The sequence below is a fragment of the Tachypleus tridentatus genome, chromosome 4 (assembly GCF_004210375.1).
Source record: "Tachypleus tridentatus isolate NWPU-2018 chromosome 4, ASM421037v1, whole genome shotgun sequence".
Taxonomy (NCBI): domain Eukaryota; kingdom Metazoa; phylum Arthropoda; class Merostomata; order Xiphosura; family Limulidae; genus Tachypleus; species Tachypleus tridentatus.
Window position 1 is genome coordinate 83,723,187 of NC_134828.1, and position 26,066 is coordinate 83,749,252.

Below are 26,066 nucleotides of genomic sequence, written 5' to 3' on the forward strand. Positions count from 1 at the left end.
TAAAAGATTCCGTGAAAAAAAACATGATTTATACGAAGCTATAGAGAAGAAAGAAACGGAAAAACGAAAACATGGCAAAAACGTATCTTATTCACTGCTCTTATAATATACAGAAGTAATAAACTGTTATGGTTTAAATCTCTTTCAAGCTAGTGAAAAATAATTATATCATAGTTGATTGTTTTTGCGAAAAGATGTTAGTATTAAGATTACTCTGTTTTCAACGTTTTAAGATTTTGAAGTATTAGAAACTCGTTTAATAATACAGTCTCGACAACGCTATGTTTGTTATATCCGTTGCCAATGACGTGCTTCATTCAATCCAGAGCTCTTAAGGATAGTTGGGGCACAAAAATACCGTAATAAAGCATGGAATACTAAAACATTAAAAAAACGAACAAAATAAATAATGCTAAAACAGGCATGCTTTAGAATATTAATTTTTGATGTATTTGATGCTCGGTTTTCGTTTTGTCATTATTCAGTACATAACTACAAAGTGGACTATCTGTTGTGGACAGAACACGTGTTAAAAATGAATAAAGTGTAGATGATAGTTTAAAAATATTTTATTATAACCGCGGACATATTTTGTTATTTAAGATTATTTTTTGGAATAAATGTTAGCTACCAGTTCATGATAATTTCTTTCTATGTTTAAAAATGCACATTAAAATTTGAGATATTTTTATGAATTTATTCTTGTGTAACAGATTTTCCGTTATACGTTTATTTTAATATCTACGTATGTTTCAGTTTGATGCATGTGATGTATATTGTTGGATTTGCGTTGTGCAAGTTCCGCCTGTTTTCTAAATATATAGAAGATTCTTGAGAGTAAGCATCAACAATATTTGATTTACAAAAACGCAAGCACCTTCGGTTTATGTTGAACGTTCTAGAATCTCGCGTGATACTTATCAAAGCAGCTAGCCGAGAGACAATAAAGAATACTATTGGTTAGCTACAGTCAGTGTGCTATAAATCTCGGAAACTATAATAATGATTAACGCTTAGTGATTGGAAAACTACAGATACTTAACCAGGAACGTTTATAAATTTCAAACATTACAAACAGTTCAATTTCAGTAAACTACTTCGGTAAGAAGTGAGCTTGTAACCGGTGTGAAGCCAACCAAGATAAAACAGCGTTAGTGTAGGGAAAACGCAACAGTATCAACTTAGAACTAATTTGCTCGTCTTGGACCTGGTTCTTCAAAAAAAATATTCAGTTCTAGGTTGGATATAAAACTCAATATTGTCTGTAAGTTTGTAAAACTGTTGTATATAAATCGTTATTTATAATAACTGTTAACAGCACTTGCATTGTTATTTGTATATTAAAATATATTTGTCAAAAAAAAGTTTTATGCAACAATCTTTTTTGCAAGTAGCATAAATTTAATACATATTAACATTTAATTAACTTCTAAATTAAAATTAAAATTTCCGTTTTTCCTAACATATATAACACTTGTAATAGCATCTATAAGTTTTAATACAGTCATTTGTTGTTAAGGATTCGTTGGTTCTATGTTCTGAACTATATATGTGTTTAATATGCAAATAAACTACAGTTATTTCAACAATGAAAATAAAAAACAGACTTCTGTTAAACAATGTTATTTTTAGACGTATCTGGTATCTGGTTTCCTCTGTGTACGTGTGAATGTTCAGATCATTATATTACGTGCATTGACATTACGTCTGTATGTACAGAGAATTTAAATTAGAAGTGTTACTATAAGGTCAATAAAAGAGATGTAAAATTATGCTTGAAATTCAAAGCTTGTGAGTTTTATAGAAAAACACTGCATTATTGAAACACTGGTCATTTGTAATTAAATGGAAGGTATCTGAACGTCTCGTTTATTTATTTTTTTATGCTTAAAGACTGTAAGTTGAAAACGTTATTTACAAGAGTCATAAACATGCATATTTGAAGGACAAGATTTTATACTGTTTTCTAACGAGTTTAGTTCATAGGAACTTTCTCATTAAGATTCGATTACTACTGTTATTCTTCTAAGCTGACAACAACAATAATAATACGTGATTTGTCTCCCTCAACACTAATTACGTGTAATAAATGTAAGTACTACCAACAAGAAGTAATAAAGGTTAAAACGTTTATGATAATTCTGAGTGGAAAAGGTTGAGTTATTTTATATTGAAAAGAAATGTGCTAATACCATAAAAATTTAAATCATTTATATAGTGTGTGATATGTGGATCGTAAAAATATAAATGGTAACATTCTATCCACTCTATTTCTTTACCACATATCATTCGTAACTAAGAGAAAATACAAACTCCTCTTACATAATATTTCGTGTTCAAACTTCTAGCTATTGTGGTCACTACTTGACCTGTCAAGGAAAGTCACTTACCTGAAAGTAGCACACTTCCTCGTAGGGCTGTAATTTCTATGTTGCAGAAAATAGCACTGAATGATGCTGTCTCACTCCAAGAGATTCGTGAAGGTAATAAATATGTGCTTATGTATCTCAGAACGGCTGGTATGGGTATTAACACTTTTACTGATAAGGAGAGAACAAAGTTTCGACCTTCCTAGGTCATCTTCAGGTTAAGCTCTTAAAATGTATTTAGAAAATTAACCAATAGTTTATAACATAGTTACATATCATCATGAATTGATTGTTTTTAGTTAAATGTCTGGAACATCATACATCTAACCAATATAGAATTAAGAAGTTCCGAATTTTCCAATAAAATATAAAATTTAAAGTTTGATAAAAATGTTAAAATTTTGTTCTATAGTATTGGTAAACTAATATTTCTTTGAAAGAGACTAAAATTGGCAGTTAGTGTATTATATCAAAATGAAGATTTTATATTCCAAAAGTATGTTTTTCAGAAATTATCAGAATATGCTACCAAGAAATCTTATTTTTTTACACAATAACACATGTGTGTAGATATAATCAAATTAGCAAAAGTTTTTCTACAATAATCTAACAACCAACATAAAGGTATAACATCTATAGTAGAACATCAACTTGCTTTTCTATATAGAGTAATACTTTTTATTAATTAACATACATTAATACATATAATGATAGTTTTTATGGTAAAGTATTTCATATGAAAACGTTTCCATGTTTATGTTTTAGTAGCTTGATTAAAAAAAATGCTTAAGATAAAATAATAATTCATCGTACTTGTAAAATAGCCTCACATATTCAAAATCCTTTTTGAATAAACATGTTATTTTATAATTTCTTGGATAAAGTGAAAAATTTCAAGCAAATGTAATTTAATGTTCCAAAACAACTTATAACATTACCACATACACACAAGCACAAATTAGTTGGGACAAACCAACTGCATAGATTTATTGTAAACCTATCTGTGCATTGATTAAAGAGTAATTATAAAAACAGAAAAAGAACACAGACTTACTTTTAGATATAACAATGAAATTTTATATTTAAAAATATTTAATGTGATACATGAATTTAATCTCTTAGTTAGATATAATTCTAAATGGATAGATTCTATGAGCAGATGGCTAGAAACAGGAATAAAGGAAAATGCAAATTTTGTGAATAATAATTGTTTGTTTCCGAATTTCGCATAAAGCTACACGAGGGCTATCTGGGCTAGTCGTCCCTAATTTAGCAGTGAAAGACTAGAGGGAAGGCAGCTAGTCATCACCATCCACCGCCAACTCTTGGGCTACTCTTTTACCAACGAATAGTGGGATTGACCGTAACATTATAAAGCCCCCACGGCTGAAATGGCGAGTATGTTTGATGTGACGGGGATGCGAAACCGCGACCCTCAGATTACGAGTCGCACGCCTTAACGCGCTTGGCCATGCCGGGCCTTGATTTTTATGTGTATTAATCTGTAGAAACAGATAGCGCATATGACATACATATTCTCATCATATTTGAATTATCACTTATTTTAATTAAATACATTGATACAACTTTAATTTATTACAATACTTATTATAAGTTCTTTCTGCAATAGCTGGATTAAGACCTCTATTAGTTGTTATGTGATTCAAATATAATACTGACATTAAATCGATTTAATAAGTACAATTATTTATACTTCTTCACACAAAGAGAGAAAATTAACACAATTATCCAAAAAATCAAACAACCTCTCTGTTCAACTTCTAAAGTTGCAGGGCTGATTGAATTGACATGTCTCTTAAAATCCATTAATGTGCTATATGCACACAAAAACGTGTCATCAAAGTATTTTAATCATGTAACGGATTTTTTCCAAAGTAGTGTTAAAACTCAGGTTCGAATATGAAGTTAAACAATTCACTAAATAACGGTATCTGTTAAGTTAAGGCATTCGAGTCGTAATTTGAGGGTCGCGGGTTTGAATCCCCGTCGCACCAAAAATGATCGCCCTTTCAGCTGTGGGGGCGTTATAACGTGACGGTCAATCCCACTATTCGTTGGTAAAATAGTAGCCCAAGAGTTAGCGGTGGGTAGTGATTGCTAGCTGCCTTCCCTCTTGTCTTACACTGTTAAATTAGAGACGGCGAGCGCAGATAGCCCTTTAGTAGCTTTGCGCGAAATTCAAAAAACAAACATTTCAAAATCAGCAATTCTATCTCTATTTTAACTTTTTCTTACTAAAACATATTGTACAATTGATACTATGAAATTTTATAAATTCATTTAGCATATTTCTCAAAGACAAATAGAAAACGTTCTAGCTTTTATCTCTGCGCAGCTCTGACGAGTCTCCCCTAAATTGTCTTTAAACAATACATTTAGTAATTTTAGAAAGTTTCTGTCCATCCCAAAGTATAGGTTATATTTTCAAAGAAATATTCGCCCATTGAGAACATTATTATCCATATTTGATTTATTATGGGATTTTTCTTCGTTTTTAATGATTTTACTACTATAGCCCTTCGTTCACGTCTTTTTAACGTGTACAGTATGCGGTTGAAACAATTACTAATAAAGTACAGTTTTGAAAATACCCTCAGGTAATTTATATATGATTGGTTAAATCAACGGTAAATGTAGAGTAGTAGATAAAGTGGTGCGAGTAGGAATATACGGTTTCTTAAGAGAGCTTCTGTAATTATGAACAGCAACAAAATAATGCAAACTTAAGTAGACTGAGAAACAAACCACAGGTCTCGGGAAATTTTACACTTTATTTACGAGTTCTTTTCATTCCTGTTAATTATTTCCATTGTTTTTGTTGTTCTGTAATTTATATCTATTTGAAAGCTATGAAAATTTTCTTCTATGACATTACATGCAGTAAGTATGTAAGGCCGAATTAAGGATTTTATTGGCCTTAGGCTTTTAAACTTATAGAGCCCCCTCGAGACAGAACTTCTACTTGCGTACATCTAGAGTCATAGCTCAAGGCCCTCTAATTAGCGTGAGGCCCTGGGCTTCAGTCTAATAAGCCCATACCTTAATCCAAGGTTTTAAGCATAGTTAGTTAGGTTTGGGCCCGGCATGGCTAGGTGGGTTAAGGTGTTCGACTCGTAACCTGAGGGTCGCGGGTTCGGATCCCCATCGTACCAAACATGCTCGCTCTTTCAGCCGTGAGGGCGTTATAATGTGACGGTCAATGTAATCGTTGGTAAAAAAGTAGCCCAAAAGTTGACGATGGGTGGTAATGACTAGCTGCCTTCCCTCTAGTCTTGCACTGCTAAATTAGGGACGAATAGCGCAGATAGCCCTTGAGTAGCTTTGCGCGAAATTCAGAAACAAACAAATAATTAGGTTTAGCAATATAGTAACCATTGGCAAAATATTCTGTTTGCTTAAATCATTATTTTTTTAAGTTTATGTATTCAAACAATGTACATAAAAACGTTATTATAAAATGAGAACAAATTATATTAGTGTTATAAGTTCGCAGACTTACCGCTGGATCATTGGGGTGTGGGAAGAGTAGACTTTATGTACAAATAAAAATTCTAGCTGTTGTTAGTTAAGCATATAATAATAAGATCTGTTTTCTGCAATAAAAACATATTTCAAGTCTGGTTTTATGTCTAGGCTCTTACACTGTGGTTACCGACTCACAGTACAGTAGGCATTTTTGAAATGAAAACACACTTATCTTACGTGCTGGTATTGTTCATTGTTGGTATGGGCTCTCGACAGATATGGAAATAGTTTTGCTTAGTAAGTGTGACAATAAAACAACTTTTTTTCCAGAAACTGGTTGAGAATATGTCGCGATGGATGGTAGTTAAAGTTTGCAGTAGTTCAAAATCACTTTTAGAAAAGGGATTTTATTTTTTTTTCCAGATAGTGAACTAATTTTTCGATAGTAATCATAGATACTTTTATCATTTGTTAATATTATCGTGATTTTCATCCAAGTTTGTAATATCAAATTAATATAATTTACTATAAAATATTACCGTAAATAGAAATTTGAAAGAATGCCTAGTAAATTATTTCTATTACGTAGTTTTAGTCTAACGTTTTTACTGAAATTTTAAAATCTAACTATAAATAGTTTAGGTGTCTTACTGCTTTATTTCTTCAATTATCGGTATTAGAGTGTATTTATTTTTAATTAACATGAACATATTTGAGCTTAAAATATAATGTAAATACAAATAAACAAAAACCAGGCATAATCCAATATTCGCCCTCTAGTGAGATTGTTTAATATGTATATATTTATCATAAAGCTCTGTGATTTTTATTGCTGTTTAATTTAAGAGTGTTACGGTTTAGGTTGAAGTAGTATTTACTTTTGAGTGTTTTGACTATGGCATTCCAGCATCAGCCTGGAGTAGCTATAGAGTGCTTAAGCGTAAGAACATTTGTACTAATTTGTGTAATTGAACCTTATTTTAGATTATACTTTATAGCCATTTTTACCAACTTGTAAGTCGTAGGCAAACTTTCACTTGTAACTTAAGAGTTATATAAATTGTAATAATACTACTTCTATTCTAATCAAAATTAGTAAATATTAATTGGTTTAGTACAACTGTAAATATGCACTACTGCCTACTAATTAGTCTAATTCAAACTTGTAATAAGTGTGCTGCACAGAGAACTTCATTGGCATTTTCCTTCTGTTCTACACTAGTATTAGTAGTACTCTAGTATATCTATCTGCCTGTGTGTATGTGCATGTTGTATATACGTATCTTGCTGATTAATTATTTAGAATATTTTAGTGTTACTATTTCAGATTCCAATTAAATTAGCAAAAGAAGCAGGTGTAGATGCTGAAGGCAGATCGGTTATGAAATGTGGTTTTAAGATTGGAGGTGGTATAGACCAAGACTATCATAAGAGTCCCCAAGGGTATACAGATAATGTAAGTCTGTTATTGCTGGAATAAGATGAAATATTTTGCTATGTGCAAATCTTATAAAGGTATTTTAATAATAGAAAGTACAAGTCATTTATATTTAGAATTTTACAACTATTTTCAGAGAAGTTTAAATTGGGAAATTTACAATGTCCCTTTTAATCAAACGAACACCATCACAGTCAAAACCATTTAACAAAAACTTTATCATCAAACAAACTTCTGTAACTACTTCTGTGTTTATTTTTTTTTTTTAATCTACTTTGTGTGAATCTAGTATTCAATTTATTTAAAAATTGAAAGTGTTTTAAATAGTGGAAGATAAAGACAACACAAATATATGCTTGTTCCCATAGATATCCAATGTCATTAGATAGATTTTAGTCATACTTTTAGTATGATTCTAAATTTTTTTATATTTTCCAATGTATATCAGGATTAAGTGTTGTATTAAATTGCTAGAAAACCTTTGATCAGGATCTGCACCAAAGGTTATAGGAAGATTTTATAGAAATTTTGAAAAAATGTGTAATGTGCACATTTGGTCTAGGTTGGTAGCATAATTATAGAGCATTATTCTGATTGAATTTATTATACTAGAAACCCTCATGAGTTTGTTGTCAAACTTTTTAATGTTTAATTTTTATTTTATTTATTAATAAGTAATGGGCCATTATGATTTCTAAGTGGTTTTGGTACTAAAATGTGTGATGAAATTGACCTTGTTTGAGAAGATTTAATTAGGAAGGAACTAAATATGCCAAACGAGTGGGTAAACTTTGAAAATGTTATCTAAATTCCAGATTATCTGTTACAGTATCTAGATTTATAGAAACTTAAAGAGCTGGTGTTCTGAAACAAATAAAGCATTTTTGTAAGTGCTGATAAAATGTTTTTGTTTCTCTGTGATGAAAAGTGCTATTAAAGTTGCAGATTTCCTCTCTTATAGAGAGAAGATTATATTTTATAAATGAGATTTCATGAGGTTGCTTCGAATGTGAACCATAACTTTATTACTTTTTACATAAAGCCCCCTGCTAGTACAGTGGTATGTCTTCAGATTTACAGTGCAAAATTAGGGGTTTGATTCCCCTCGGTTTGCTCAGCAGATAGCCCAACATGGCTTTGCTATAAGAAAACACTCTTTTTACATAAAAGTAATTAACATTGTGGAAAATCTAAAAAATTATTTCAAGAATGATTCTTAGTTTTAAAATCTACTAAAAGTTGAAGTTTAAAACTTTAGATTGTAAGAGGTGAAAGACTAGTGTTACAAACCATTACAGGCTGGAATAATTAGCCAAGTTGGGGAGGGGATTTGGTTATGGAATGGTAACATTACAAGCAGGAAGCTTAAATGTTAAGAACAAAAAGTTCAAAGGTGGGTTTTAGAATTTAAAACCTGGACTTGTTTGGGAGGAATGGTTTACCTTATTTATTCAAATGTTTGCTTTCAGGGCAATTGAATGTGAAAGACAACATTTATCATGGATTATTAAGCCATGTGGTTAAGTTGGAGAGGGTGACCATCTTATTGATTGACACTTTTCACTATACTTGTTCTGTGTCTCAAACTTTCGTAGCAATGTATCTCATCTGAAGGGAACCTCAGAGTGAAAATAAGGCCTTGTGGGAACAGAAGTTTTTAAAATATAATTGTTTTGTTTTTGGCATTTTTGCTCTGAGCTTGAATCTTTTATTTTTAATACACCTATAAAGTAAGCTTAGAAACATAATCTATGTGTTAAAAAAAAAGACTAAATACTTTTCTATTAATCATAAGTCTGCAGCTAAGTTATTTTGTATATATCAATGTTCTATCAGTCGTAATAAAGCAAACACTTGAAATAATGTATTTTTCAATATTTTAATGATCTGTGTGTTAACATAAGTTTGATTAAAAGTAAGGAAAACTGAAAGAAAAAAACTGTCATGATTAAATTGTTACATACATAGTTTACTTACATTATTTGCATTGTGTTTTATGATTTTCAGGCATGAATGTGATTGTAATAATAATAATAATAATACAAATAATGTGATTTGCATGTTTTGGTTCTTTTGTTATCAGGGTATTTATGTGACAGAAGTATATGATGACAGTCCAGCAGAGAAAAGTGGACTAAAAATTCATGACAAAATCCTTCAGGTAAAGATATTTACTTTTATAGTAATAGAACCAGTCTATAGTTAATATGCTAGAAGTTATACAATTAAATTGACAAATTTAAACTTCAGTTTATTTTTACATAAAGGTTTATTTTCTTTATACAAATGGAAGCTTGTCATTAATCAGAAATGACAAGTTATTCTTTGATAAGTTTGTATTTTTAAAAGCTAAACAACTAAGTAAAACTACCTAAACAATTTTCTTATTGTGATAAGTGTAGTCTTGAGCACTAGATGTTTACCAGTGACATTTGGAAACCCAGGTAAGTATTTAGTTTAGTTTTAAGTGTGAGTGTTTAACATCAATATAAATGCACATATGGGTGGGTGGAAGTTGAATCAAACAGCTGTTGGAGAATTTATAAGCATGTGTGAAAGGTTATATCTAAAACTTGGCAATAAATTATGTAATACATTTCTTGTTTTATCTGCTTGTTACTTTCAATTCATTTGAAGTATTCAAATTACAACAATTTATAACATTAATAGTATAAGTAGTTATACTTCTGTTTACAATTGTTTAGGTGAATGATTGATTTTTAATAAACCATTATAACATTTTATCAATTTTACATATGAATAGTTAAGATTTAATCACAGTAATTTTTTTGTACTTTCCATGTGTTCTATCTCAAATAAGACTCTGTGTTTTATAACTTCTTTTTGATGAATGAAATTGACTACTCTGCAAGTACAGTAAAAGTTCTTTTAAGACTTTGTTTATAAACAATCTTAATGTTGCAGATTGTATATCTGTATTTTGCTACTTTTTGTATGAATAGGTACATCTTTGTTACAATTAACTATATACATTTTTCAACTTCCTGGTGAGTAAGAGCTGAAAATAATTTTCCTTGTAAAACTTGTTTTGGTAGTCAGGAGTGTGGTGTCAATAGGTCCCGTACTGAAATGTGCCACAAACATTAAAAATATGTGCATTTCCCTAAAACTGTTTTTTCCTTGAATGCTGTCTTAGCATATTTCCAGTCAATCCATAGCAATATGAAAGATTTAAGTGGGCACTAGTCATGAGTCTGTTTCTTAATGTTTATTATTTGAGATGGTAATCTAGCTACAATTTTGGCTATTAGGGAAATGTATTACTTAACATTTCCTTAAGTAAGAACTATGTGAGCAGCCTATAAAAGCCACAAGATAAGGAAAAATTTAATTTTATAGTTCATTTAATCTATTGTTAAGAAGATAATTTTGACTTGCATGTTTTTAAACTTCTACATGTATGGCAACAATACATCTGAAATTTGTAGCACCATTTTATTTACCATTATTAATAAATAATTTGCATTAATGAAGCATAATATGGAAACAAGTCTAAATTTTTCTTCAGACTGGTAAACCAAACTTTGTTTTTCTTAAATGTATAGAATGAGGCTTATTACAAATTATATGCAACTGTCTTGTATTGGTTGAGTTAGCATGGGATATCCCACCTGTACTTTCAAATTTCCTCTGACAGTGAAAATAGTATTTTGAAATGTTCATGTGAATAAATACGAATTAATTACAGTAACCATTGCATCTACATTTTCAAAATTTAAGTCAGTGAGTCTAACTTTATTATATAAACATGTTATAAACTTTCCATGTGGAGATTTTTTTTTTATGTAAACAAGCAAATTTATAACTTTCTAGGTAAATGGATATGACTTTACTATGGTGACACACAAAAAGGCTGTGGAGTACATTAAGAAACATGCAGTTTTGAATATGCTTGTGGCAAGGAAAGGAGTCACACATTCCTGAAAGTGTCAGTTAGTCAGTGGAAACATGCATTTGTTTCTCGTGGCCTTCTATTCAGTGTTTTACTAGCAGTATCATTGCAGCATGTGTCAGTAAAACTTGCAAGTCTTTCTAATGAAAAATAATATTGTGATTTGTTCTTGAAATGATTGTCTTTGCAACATAGTACATGTATTTCCAATATTTCAAAGTTTTTGTATGACTGAAGTTCTTTATTCCTACTATGGAATACTTGGAAGTGAAAAACTGCTTAGACTTGAATTGCATTGTAAGTCATTATTTGTCTTGGTATGTATACTGTGTATCTTGTCTGCTAAATGCACCAAGGCAAAACTGTGTTTTATAAAAATTTGTCTAAGTAATGTAGAGTTTGTCAATATTTAAATAGCCTTTGTTTGTGATGTCTGAAGTAGCACAGTTTCAGTCAAACCAGATCACACTTCTTAGAGTAAGAAGTCATGACTTCAAAAATTAAATCTCTTATGCTTCCAAGTCTTAACATTTAAGTTTTATTTTGTCATTTTAATTTAAATAATTATATATTTGTAAGAAGTGATGTGAAATGTATATATAGATATGTAGAATAATTTTTCCCATCTATTTAACACAGTGAATTGTCAATACATTTAATGCATGTATTCTGAACAGCATCTCGGGGGTACCTGGATGTTAGTCTACCAAATCATCTAAACGCGTGTAATACTTGTGTTTCTACACTCGATGTTTGAATTGTGTAGAATAAAATAGAGATGGTAGCATCATTTTTCATAATGTATTCCTCAACAATTTCTTAGCAAGAACTGCAAATTATAGATTTTACTTTGATATCCTGTACAATAGTTTTTATTGAAATCATTAAATGTTACCTGCAACCAGAAGAAAAGTGGTACTTTATCTTATTTACAGAAAAAACAATTCCTACATAGAGTATTTTGCTAATTTCTAAAGAGCTTCCACACATTGCTGTTACTCTATGGCTCAATGGGTCTATTTAAACAGTCTTATGCTTGCATTTTAGACTTAACTTAGGAAAGACACTAAAAGGAAAAATATTGATACTGATACTTCATTATGAATCTTGTAAGATGTGTACTTTTTTACTTGGTTGTATTTTTTCTAAATTTTGTTTTGTTTTGTATCATTACTGTTTTCACAAACAGTAACTTACTATTTTTTATCAACCATTTAAATACCAGAAAAACATGAGACCTCATGTGTATGATCTTAACCTTTTCTTATACAAATAGAAGTAAAGAAACATGAAATAGTTGTTGCATGTTTTATTAAACTTCCATTTGAATAAACAGATGTATAGAACTCTGCTATGTGTATACCTATTTTACAGCTTTTAAAGTGAAGAGAAACTCCTGGTGGTAACTGTTTTAAATTTAGTTTATCAGTGTATCTTTAGTGTTTATTTCAAGAAAAGCCTGTAGTCTACATTCTGATATTTGTTTTAAGATAATACTATGGTAGTTATCACTTAAAGGCTTCTTTTGATTTAAAAAAACAAAAACACTCAAACCTGTAGTAAACCTCCTGTATCATTAGCTTTCAAGGTTGTTGCTGATTTTCTTAAAGATTTTGTTAGTCATTGTAGTAGATGATGATTGGCTGACTCTGATTACAATAACTCTAGTCTACTTCATGTTATATGTATTAAAAAAAATAATTCTGCTCTAACTTTGAAATTCACTGGTGTTAAACAAAATCTGTCATTCTGATAAACAAAAACTTACTCTACATCATGTTTGAACAAGTACTAAAATAAATATTTTTAATGCAAGAATACGAACTTACATTGATCTTTGTATCAACACAAATATTGGTATTAATTGTATATCACCTTTTATATGGTATCATAGCTTATTAAAATGTGAGCTAATCTTAAACATTTCAAATGTCTTTTTACTTAGCTTTTATTTCTGTAATGAGTACAATGTTTCTTCTGTTATGTAACCTAGTTTTATACCACTTAGATAAAGCAACTTAATAGTTACAACACTAATACATGACTATTTTTTACTGTATTCAGTCATTGTAACCTTTGATTCCTACTGAGTAAATTGAACAGCATTCAAACATGGATTTTGGGTTTTCTTTTATGTTAAGATATTTATATCTTAAACATTAAAAGAAAAATGCTGTTACAACAAAAAATCTCAATACAATATAGTTTGATTTTAAAAAAATTGTTTCCTTTTTATTGTAGTTTATAAAACATTGAAAAGGAGTAATTTTGTAACCCTATAGCCTAACTGGTCTAACTGTAACATTCATTATGTTTGTGTTCATTATTAGTTTCTTTCATTAATTTTATTTCTTAAAAAGGTATCGATGCCTTTGTGGTCTTTACATTTTACTTTAAAATTACTTCAAGTAAAAAATCATAATGAAAGGTGAAAGCTACATATACTAAGGTCTCCAACTAGTTAATGTTAATTATCTGTGCCAATTACCTGTGTAGTACACAGGTGAAGTGATAAAATTGATTTATTAGTAGAATATAGTGTTTTTGCATGAGCTGTAACACTGATCACATGTGCAAGTAACTCATGTTGAGAAAGAGTTGAATACCAGACTTAAATGTAATATTACATAATATAGTAAAACCTGTCTAAGGCAGAATTGCACAGGACTGAGTAAAATTTCTGATTTGATGGTGAACATGCATTTCCTTAATTGCATAATTTTTGAGTAGAACGTTATACTTGGTTCACTCGGGAAGTGAGACATTTGTGAATAGCTTTATTATACTGTTTAATAAGAACAAAAATACATTCAAAATATACACATGTACACAAAACTTATTTATTTGAAGAAAGTGTCCAATTTCAACTATTTTGTTTTTTTTTTAATGGGCTTTCTCATGTGGTTAAAAGAGAACACCAATTCTGCAGCCTTTTCATGACACTCATTTTCCCTTTCATTTTTTCTATACAATTTGATTGTGTTAATATCACTTAACACTTGCAATGAAGTAAACATTTTCTTCACTATCTTTTCCATTTTGTTTCTTCTGTATCTCTCTCACTGTTACCATCTCACAATTCTATTAGATTTTAAGTCAATTTTATCAGTTTCTGTTTAAACATTCATAACATTCTGCATTTACAGAATCATCTGCATCATTCTTCTTAGTTTGGATTTCACTACAATTGTCTAACAAACATTTTAGAAAACTGAGGGTATTAAGTAAATTTTTCCCTAAATTTTAAACTTGGAGAAGATCGGAATTTTTCTGAGAATTATTTAAAGAGTATAATTTTGTATTTAAAAAACAGATTTCCACAAATGAATCTAATTTAACTGTGAAAATGATGGCAGAAAAAAAAAACAGAATATTTATCCAACTAATACTGTAATAAAATAAATTATTAAATAAGATGTTAATATTTAATCAAACATTTTTTCTGCCTTGGGTTGTAATTCTACTTGTTGATAGATGAGGTAGGTGAAAGATAGTTCTCCATCAGTTGTATGCAGGTTCTACCATATAGAGGGCCTTTTATAAGAGATATCTTAAGATAATGCTGCAAAATGTTGTTACTTCCAGCTTGTACAGGCTTCCACCCTATGAATTTTCTGGCCTAGATAGGTTTTACTGTACTCTCAAATATCAAAATATTTTAAGGTCACCATATTGCATGTACTGTTAGTTACTTTGCTTTTGGTAGCATATTGTAAAGTCACTACATCTCTATACAGTACATAATTTGATTGCTGGAGTAGTTGTCAAGTAGTGAAATAGTAAACTTTCCAAACTGAAAGTAGGTAATATGAGAATTCTCTTGGTGTGCAAGGTTTGTACAGAAAAGTGCATCTCAAGTTATATACTGACTTGTACAGTACTTCAAAGCTCCGTCTGCATGATGATGTAACGTTTATGGAACTTTCCAAGTTAAACCAAGAAACTGTTTTAGGTAATTAATTTTTTTACATTAATGTTGCCAACTAGCATGTTACTATAGCTCTTTCTGTCTTTTGGTCCAAAGATGTATTGTCATGAAATATACACATACAAAAGTGTTTTGCTATTTTTCTTTTTTGCCTATGAAAATTTGGTGTTTAACTTGCACACATGAATGTATGTTTTTTAAAATGTAATGTAGTTATTACTATGATCTTTGCTTCTATTAAACTGAAAGTCACATAATGTGCATCAGTGGTAGTGCTTGAAGATGTAAAGGTTTTTATAAATTTTTGTATGAAACTCATTTTTGTATGCAAGTAAACTTTGGCATTTCACTACATCATGGCTATGAACAAGTTTCTGAAAATTCTGATTTATTTTTAAGTACTAAATACAAGTATGATATTGCTTATGTATCATTATTGCTGAATGTTTTATTTAAACCATCACTGTGTTAATCATTTTCAAGATTGAATATACAAGTGAACCAATCATGGTTAAACTTAATTTTTACTAGCTTAACACTTTCTAAATATTGTAAATTTTTAGTTTGTTATACTTTAAATCATTTTGTTTGGCCTGTTACAAGAAACGTCTGAACTACTTTTCCTTAGTTATGTCTCATCAGAACTTTTATTAGAGAGCTATTTATACCTTTTTTGGAGTGAAATTGTTTTATAAGATTAAACTTTAGCTTCTAGAAATGCTCTCCATTCATGTAAAATAATATGCAAATTGGCTTACATGAATGAAAAACAAAAAATGCAAAAGTATAATAGTTGTCTTTCATCAAATATCATTAATGTTTCTTTGAACAAGTGAAAATTTTGGCAATCAAGTAGTGAAATCTAGAAAAATTAGCCAAACAGTTAACACAGGTTCAACCAATCTGAGTCATTTTGTTATACATCAGTTATGTAATAACTATACCAACAAGACAGTTACCTTATCTTAATTTTCATAGGTTTCATACAAACAATGTTGCAGATTCTTAATACAGATCTAGAACACGACTTAACTGGCAGTAATGTTACCAAGGGACAGATGTAAAATATAACCTATCTGACAGTACTGTGCCTCTGAGAAAAATGTTGAGTTCAAATTCTATAATACATTTTTAATATGATCAAAGCAGAAGATTCTTTCTTGAATTTTACTTCATCAAATATTTTGTGAACAACAAAAATAATTTTTATTCTTTTTCAGTAAAATGTTTTGTATCTGTTCACCCGATGTAAAATTTTGAAAAATAAAATTCTAAGCTGGCTTCTAAATGAGATTTGTTTTTTCAATCATTAATTCTTCATACATTGAGGAAGTGAAGAATGATTTTCAAATTATTACATTTTTAGAAAGAAAAATACAAAGTAGTACACATTTCATAATCTGCTAAAAGACAAACATAATACTTTTAAACTTGTTTTTAAGATGGGCTGCTATCATATGAGAAAAATCTAAATTAAAATGAAAACTAGCTGCATGTGCTCCATTTCCACTATGGTTTTATAAAAATACTACATCAAGAACTTAGAACAATTAGAATTAATTGTAGATATTAACAACAAGCAGATGGTAGGGGTACAAAAATGTCTGTAAACATCTAATGTTGTGTACATCCATTGATTGACACTACTATTCCAGTTTTCTCCCGAAGAAGAAAAATCTAGCTTTCAGTTAATACTGTGGTTGTGGTCAGACTGCTGTCACTGCTATGTAGTATCCTAAATTACCTCAGTTTACATTTAAGGGGTAATAAGCTTCCTGTTTCTAATAAACTGTACAAACCTCATAATTTTACGTGGATACAACCTGCATGTTTTGTGTGTGTGGTAGGGGATACAATACGTAAGTGTGATCAAATAAACACTGTCCTGAGTGGTGATTAGAGGAAGGTACGGTTGATTATGCCTTATTCACAAATATACCAATTAAGGCATACGAAAGGTTTGAAAAGTTTTAGTTATAATACTTGTACAAAAGTAAAGTTATGTTCTATTAATGGAACAATAAAATACTGACAGTTTTCAACGTGAGATTTTACGTGTATTTTCAGTTGAGAAATAAAAGCGTGATAAACATGCTTGCAATACAAGTAATTTATTACTGTTTTAAGGAAATTAGAACATGGAATTAAAAGTAAATTGTTAGAATGTTTCCACATCTTATCCTATCAAATTTGTTAGAATATTACATACACAACCTGAATTCTAATTGCTTGATCTCGGATCTTTGATTATGTAGGTATCTAGTTAGTTTTCGATAAAAACCCTCTTTTGATAAAATATGAAAACAAGTAATGAATAGTTAGTCTTCCAAATAGTTCTCTTACTTTAAATCATAGTAGCGATACCTCCTTTTGACAGATAACAGTATCAGTGGTATAAACAGTAATATAATCTAAGCTGATATATAAATGCAAATTTTTGAAACTTATTTTGGAAATAAACTGGTAATTGTCGTGCGACAAGATAAATCGAAATTAGTTTGTATCGCACATATTAAATATGTGGTGTGTGTGTATATATTAATAATACCATGGTGCAAAATAATTAAGATATTTCTTAAATAGTGAAAGGTATGATATAATTTTCTTATGCTCAAATTTATCTATCATAATTTCACTTATCGTTTATTAGGTCCGGCATAGGTAGGTTAAGGCGTTCGAATCCCCGTCGCACCAAACATGCTCGCCCTTTCAGGACATTAACGGTCAGTCCCATTATTCGTTAATAAAAGAGTAGCCCAAGAGTTGGCAGTAAGTGGTGATGACTAGCTGCCTCCCCTCTAGTCTTACATTGCTAAATTAGGGACGGCGAGCACAGATAGCCCTCATGTAGCTTTGCGCGAAATTCCAAAACAAACGTACCTTTTATTAGCATATCCCGGCTGTTTTTTCTAGAGTAATCAGATTCTTCAAATATGATCTCTGTTGTTTTCCCTCTATCAATCAGACCCATCAATTCTTATCTTGAAAATGATTATTTTACACGAATGGGTTGTAACTTTTTGTACCTTTTTTAAAAAAAAAACAAATTGTAACTTTTGTGAGGTTGTTCGGACTTATGAAAAAAGTATTTAACCCTTTTTCTTTCACTGTCACATGTATAGTTAAACAATTCTTCCAGTGTCATGTTTGTATTTAAGCAGCATGATAACAAAAACAAAGTACACGTGTTTCAATATTTAAATCATTACTTATCTGAAATTGATAATCTTTGGAAAGTTTGAAGAGGGAAGTATACTGTTTCTTTTCAGTGGTATAAAATACTAAACTTACGTATGGTTTATCAGATTTTTCAAGGTTGTAATAGTGTGTCTGTGTCATATAAATCTCCATGACACTCAGACTGAAAGGAGCTTCAATAAGGTACTTTCAGTAGTGTGAAGTATAGCATAAAATTTATCTATAATATGTTGAACACTTATTTGTTTGTTTTCATTTCGCGTAAAGCTGCACGAGGGCTATCTGCGCTAGCCGTCTCTAATTTAACAGCGTTAGACTCACTGGAAGGCAGTTAGTCACCATTACCCGCCGCCATCTTTTGGGTTACTCTTTTACTAAGGAATGGTGTAGTAACCATCACATTATAAAGCTCCCACAACTGAAAGGACGAATATGTTTAGTGTGACGGGGATTCGAACCTCCGCCAATCGGACTACGAGTTGAGTGCCCTAACCACCTGGCCATACGGGACCTAAACGCTTATGCTTACTTCGATCAGTTAAGTTGACTCTGGTTATGAAAGCCGTAATACAAAAACCTTAGGAATATAAATAAGTGTTCCACACTTTTATTTGTGGGGAAAGAAAAATTATTGAATTTTTCTTATTTCAGGTGGATAGACAGGTAGTCAGTGCGCTTAACTACAATCAGATGGTCGCGGGTTCGAATCCCCATCTCATCAAACATGCTTTTTAAGATGTGAAATGTTATAATGATACGGTCAATTCCACTATTCATTGGTAAAAGAGTAGTCCAAAAGTTAGCGGTTGGTGCTGATCACTACCTTCCTTCCATTTAATTTTTCATGCCTACCAGTGGCACAAAGGTATGTCTGTGGACTCAAACTGTTAAAAACTTGGTTTCGATACCTGTGGTGGGCAGAGCACAGATAGCCCATTGTGTAGCTTTGTGCTTAATTCCAAGCAACCAACCAACTAATCTTTCACTGCTAAATCAAGGATGGCTAGCACAGATAGTCCTCATGTAGCTCTGCGTGAAATTCAAAACAAACCAAACTTATTTCAAAATGCAGTCATATGCACCACAAGCAAAATGTCTATTGAAGAGGCCAAATTTGAAAGTGAATCAAGCTTGCCCAAAGTTCGAAGCAAGTGTAAAGTAGAGGAACTACGTTTCTCTGACTTTATTACAGTGCATTGCAAAAGTATTCACGCCCTGCAAACTTTCTACATTTTGTTGCCGTCCGAGCTGGCAATCATGAAACTTTAAAATACCACTTTATATTTAGAATCTACTTCAAACTGAGAAAGTTAGAATAACTCTGATATTATATAATGTAATGCAAGTTAGATTTTAAAATAAAATTGTTAATTGCATAAGTATTCAACCCATCTGTCATGACATCCAAAATCAGGTGCAAAAGATTAGTTTTAAAAGACACAGAATTAGTGTAATGATCTCTGTCTGTGTGTAATGAAAGTGGTTTAACTTGACTTCAGCAAAAACACGTCTGTTCAAACCAGTCAGGGATAAAGTGATAGAGAAGCATAGAACAAGAAAATTTTAAAGTCGTTTATTATCTCCTAATGAGTGAAATCTTTCATTAAGAAGTGGAATGTTACTCATATCAGGTCACTCTTCCAAAACAAACAGCAGAGCATACTTAAAACTGGTTAAGGATGCCACTATGAAGCCAATAATACACTACTTTGAAAGATTTGCAAGGTTTCATATCTGGGATGGAAGTCAGTGTTCATACGTCGACAATATTCCAGTCCCTCCACAAAGCTGGCTTGTATGGGCGAGTGATGAGAAAGAAGCCATTACTAAAAAATAATCACATTAAATCTCACGTGGAGGCTTCGACAAAGGATGTAAATGATACTGCAGACATGTGGCAGAAGATTTTTATTCTCAAGACAAGACAGAATTTGGAATTTGTCTATATTCAAAGTTACATCTGGCGAAATACAGCATATCACCCAGTCAACACCATCCCAACGGTCGAGAATGCTGATGACAGCATCATGTTATGGCGTTGCCTCTCATCAGCAAGAACTGGGAAACTTGTCAAAATTGAAAGGTTTTTGTTTGTTTATGTTTTTTGGAATTTCGCACAAAGCTACTCGATGGATGAGCCGTGCTAATTTAGCAGTGTAAGACTAGACGGAAAGCACAGTCATCACCCACCGCCAACTCTTGGGCTACTCTTACCAACGAAAAGTGGGATTGACCGAATACCTCGGCTGGGAGGGTGAGCATGTTTAGCGCGACGCGGGCGCGAAGCTAAGTCGCACGCCTTATCAAATTGAAAGGAAAATGGATGATGCAAAGTACAGACTAATCTTAGAAGAATACCTCCTTGAGTCAGCTAAGAATCTAAATCTGGGTCGAAAATTCACATTTCAGCAGGACAATGACCCAAAGAAAAAGGTCAAAGCCACACTTGAGTAGTTTCAAAATAAGGATATAATGTACTTGTACATAATCCATCGAACACTCTTGATACAATTTAATCTAATCCTGAAGTTAGTAGAAGGTGTAATAGGGATTATTTTAACGTAATGGTACAGAAACTGGGAGAAAGAGTTTATACTGTACTTTTTGCAAGAAGTTTCACTGGTTTATTGTAACAATATTGCTGAAGTAATATCAATGGTAGCAGCTGCAATTTATGAACAAAGTGAGTGGCGATTGTTCATTGATTCCTCCAAAAGAAGTCTAAAAGGTGTTCTCCTTCACAATGGTAACATATATGTATCTCTTCCTATGGCTCATTCAGTTCACTAGAAGGAAAAGCACGAAAATCTCAAACTTTTTTGTTAATAAGACAAATACAAAGAACATGGTTGGTTACTTTGCAGAGACTTAATTATCCTTTGTATGTTTTTGAATCACCAATCCCTTTATACAAAGTTCCATGTTTTTGTATAAAGAAATAACAAAGCATGAAATCGGCTATAAATAAAAAAGCCACGCAGAGCCAGTGTGATACCAGGATAGAAAAATATTGAGTGAGAAAGTCTGGTTAACACAAATATTACCTCCACTTTACATAAAACTGGGCTTGATGAAACAATTTGTAAAGATCTTAGACAAAGATGGCGAATGTTTCAAATATCTATGTGCAAAATTCTCAGTTTTTCATAAATGAAACTTAAAAAAGAGATTTTTTGTTGGGCCTCAGGTTAAGAATTTGACATCGGATGAACTGTTTGAAAGGACAATGAAGAGATTTGAAAAAAGAATCACAGATCGCTTTCGGAGGTGTTGTTGACAACTTTCTAGGAAACAACAAGAACTTAAATTACAAAAATATTGTCAAAAACATCCTCAATAAATTCCAAAAGTTGGTTGTAATATGAGCGTGAAAGTTTGTTTCTTACATTCACATATTGAATATTTCCTTAAATATTTCGATGCCGTCAGCGAGGAACAAGGGAAAACGTATCATTAAGGCATCAGAGAAATTTAGAAGTATCAGAAAAGGTGGAACATCAGCATGATGGCTGATTACTGGTGGTCATTGAAACGAGGTGCTCCTTATGGAATACATGAAAGAAGGACCACAAAATGTAGTTTTGAGACTAAACGACGTAAAGTTTAGAGAGAAAAAATTATGATGAATGTGGATGTATTGGGTTGAGGAATAATTCGTGAGCGTCTTTTCAAGTTAAAAAAATATATTCATAAATGAAACACTTTCGCAAAATATTTCATGTCATTTGGTAGATAATATTTTGCTCTAATAGATGGTGTGTTTGATTTTCATATGTCTTTAATTTTTGCTTTCATTTTCAGCTCATTAAATGGAATGTCAAGTGGACAAAATCGAGCATTTTCGACACCATCTGCTTTTCGCATTTAATTTCTTGCAATTTCGTTTAAAACAATGCATACTATATACCTAGGTATTACATGAAATAAAGTATCATAATAAATGTTTTGGGTGTAATGTGTTCATGCATTGAAGTATTGTATAGTCTTGCATGTAATGCTTGAATGAAATTATTTAAAAACGCTCACGAATTATTCCTCAACCTAATATATTCGTTGTACACTAGTGTTAATCCGTTTTGTTCATCATCCCCCAGAGGCACAGCGGTATGTCTGTGGACTTATACTACTAGAAACGCCCCAGAGGCAGAGCGGTATGTCTGTGGACTTATACTACTAGAAACGCCCCCCCCCAGTGGCTCAGCTGTATGTCTGTGGACTTACAACGCTAAAAACCGGGTTTTGATACCCGTGGCGGGCAGAGCACAGATCGCCCTTTGTGTAGCTTTGTGCATAATATCAAACAAACAAATATTTTGTTCAGTTTATTTGTATTTTTGTTAACAAATGTAATAAGAAAAATGTTCATTGTGGCAAACAAAATAATAATTTGGTCTAAGTAAGGCTTTCTCTTCCCCATTTGTAAAAAAATGTCTTTACGCGATAGCAAAAAAAAAAAAAAAAGAGTTTTATTTCCAAAATCTTCGAAGCCTAATTATGGAAAATGAATTACTAAAACCAAAACAAATTTTATAAAATTTAAATTCAAAGGCCTGCGTTGTTAGACAAAATTCAAATTCATCTAACTGTTCTTCATGTTTCACAAGCCTACAGTAAAAGTGACTAAGAATACTTTATTCAAACCTAAGTAAATCGACTAAAATTTTTCTACTAGTCCTAGGGTCATTTTTATGTTGATTTGCTTAGATTTGAATAAAGTATTCTCCGTTTCTCTTCGAAGCCATTGAAACTCCAAAAACTACAGCAAAAACGCCTAGGTATACTATTAGGTTGAGGATCATTTTATGTTGATTATTGAAAGTGAAGATTACACCCAAAACATTTATTTATCATTTCATACTTTCATTGCTATTCGCCGTTTCTCTTCGAAGCCATTGAAACTCCAAAATCTACAGCAAAAACGCCTAGGTATACTACGTCAACTTTCTATACATAACTACCAAAAAAGCTCCTTTGAAGGTTGCAGAAATATTTTTAAAATTATATTTGAAAGTTGAAATTACCACCCTATAAAGTTTCCTAAGTTCTTCTTTGTTGCCAGTATTCAAGTATTGCAGAAATGTAGAAGCCACTTAAGCACCTTTATACTAGTAAAAAATATTTCGTTTTATAAGAGTAAATAATGTATATATTTATAACAGTGTCTCCAGTCTTATTGTTATTGATTATAGTTGTACAAGCTGCTACAGAAAAACAGCGTCGAATACTTTACTGAAACATAGGCAAAATTAAAGAATGCAGTATTGATTATGATATAGGGTAGTTTTAAAACAATTCAAAGACCTTGTTTTTTCCACACTGAAGAATTTCTCTATTTCATTTTCCATCATTGAAATAATCCAGTGTTTTACTAACGCACATTATTTGTAAAATAATAATACATTGGTTTCCTGAGACTACTTCAATGAGTTTTCCAACAAAAAACGATTGTCACGATAAATGTTTCTACTCTTGTGAGTAATGATGTATTCTACTGATTTTTGTACTTTCATTGTACCTGGTTCAGTAAATAATGGGGGGTTGGAAATAAAAGCCAATGTAGAGATAAACTTTTGACAAAAACATGTAACATCCAACTGAATGAAGTCCCTTCTTTCACAAACAGTCAGCAACTCGCTTGCTAGTCAGATACCGTTCATTTGAAATATTTATTTTACTTATTTATGAAAATATGCTTCTTGTTAGGTTGTTGCCATTAAACAGTAAGATCATATATATTGCAAAACCCACAATATTAAGATACTAAGTATGTTTCTTTTCTGAAAACATGCTTTAAGAATAATTAGAAATCAAAATTACTATAAAATTTAATGTTTATTGAGACATCATACCTTACATTTTCAATATCATCTTTTTAAAATTTATTTTCTTAAATTACATTTTTTCGAACTAGAATCAAGGTAGATTGCCTTCGTAACACTGTGACGTCATAAATAATGTAGGACAACCTTTGAATGTTTTCCTTTTTCTTTGAATTTCACGCAAAGCTACACAAGGGCTATCTGTGCTAGCCGTCCTTAATTTTGCAGTGTAGAACTACAGGTCAGGCAGCTTGTCATCTCCACCAACTCTTGGGCTGCTCTTTTACCAACGAATAATGTGATTGACTGTCACTCGGCTGAAAAGGCGAGCATGTTTGACCCTCAGATTATAAGTCGCACGCCTTAACCCACCTGACCATACTTCTTATTGATATAAAGTTATTTAAACAACTGCCTAAGAAAGCTTTTTAATACAATGTAAATATTTTAACAAAGTTACTGCGTTTTGCTATGCCAAAAATATATATTTTAACCGTACAGGTGTTATAGTTAACCTTCATATAAGATTACAGCCCCAATTACAATTTATGAATAATTTGTTATTAGTACACACTTTATGTTCCAGAGCAATGCATATAAACAGACGACGATACGTTATTTGTTTCGTAATGATCATAAAACAGATATAATTTATATAATAAAACTTAAGTTTTCATAAAACAAGTTTTTCGTGTGAAATCATTTTATTTGCACACCAAATTATACGAGAACCTTTTGTAACAATTTGAATTAACACCGTTTCAAAAATATCTTGTGTGGTATTTTATAGATTAAACTCTCACTTTCTCTGTAAGGCTGCTGCAATTACCGGTTACCCACGATTTACATATAGTGATTTCCATGACAATCACCAGTGGCATGATAAAGCATCTCAGATAAAACTGTACATATATTTATGGAATTGTTGTGTTTATCTTAACATTTCTAGGTTGTTTGCGACTATTCAGCATATACTATTGAATTCACGTATTTCTGTATGAACAAGCAATCACTTTTATCAAAGAAAATAATAGTAAAATCGTCAGAAGACATATTTAGGTTCTTATGTCCATTGTAGCCGACTTAACTTGTATATATTCACACTTGAATAAGATATGACTGATCTAGAATCCAAAAGCACATCATTAAGACCTTGCTTAGTGCTACCCCACTTTAGGATGATTTGTTATAGAACTCTAGTCTCTTTGAGAGGGTTTTTTCACGAGAAACAAAAAAATTCTGAAAATCCATATTTCTCTGAACGCTATTTTTCATATTAATGATAGTAGTACACTAAATAATTTTTATTTAATAAAATAGTGTAACAAAGAACATACAATAATAAAAAGCAGACAACATCTCGTAATTATCGCAAAATTTTGGCGTTTCTAGCGAAGCTGTATGAACCGTTAAAACCCATCCATTTCCATCTACACAATATCTTCTCGTGGGAAAAAAACATTTTTAGAATGCGATCTACAAATCTTTGTACAGAAAATACATAATATAATACGTCATAGATAGATACGAAAACTTTGCCTTTCTATTAATTATAGCTAAGGTAGTCGTAAACGTAAGAGAGAATTACTTGTATTGGCAAATCCTAAAAGAAAGAATGTGACAGATAGGCGTGGCGGAAGGAATCTGACTTTTTATTTGATGGTTTTGTAACCAAAAAAGATTGATAGTTAATAAAACTTTGCTTTTTTCAGCAATGAGAATATGGTAGTGAGTAATTTACTAATACCTAAATAGAATACAAGTAAGAAACAATGCCTTTAGTTACATATCTCCCTATACGTAATGTTAAAATGACCTTGCTCAGATCTGATTCCTTTAGAGCTCTGTTCTCAGAAATCCTTCCTTAGCGCTAAAAATGAACTATTATTGTACTTTTTATCTTAACATATCTTTT

General features: G+C 31.2%; 1 protein-coding gene across 1 annotated transcript; it reads left to right on the top strand.

The window, feature by feature from the left end:
- Positions 1 to 6,644: 6,644 nt before the first annotated feature.
- LOC143249582 (tax1-binding protein 3 homolog) lies at positions 6,645 to 16,422 on the top strand. The gene is made up of 4 exons (XM_076499694.1): positions 6,645 to 6,795; positions 7,183 to 7,311; positions 9,377 to 9,454; positions 11,128 to 16,422. Exons 1-4 carry the CDS (start codon positions 6,751 to 6,753, stop codon positions 11,236 to 11,238), a joined length of 363 nt encoding a protein of 120 aa, XP_076355809.1. The 5' UTR covers positions 6,645 to 6,750; the 3' UTR covers positions 11,239 to 16,422.
- Positions 16,423 to 26,066: the final 9,644 nt, after the last annotated feature.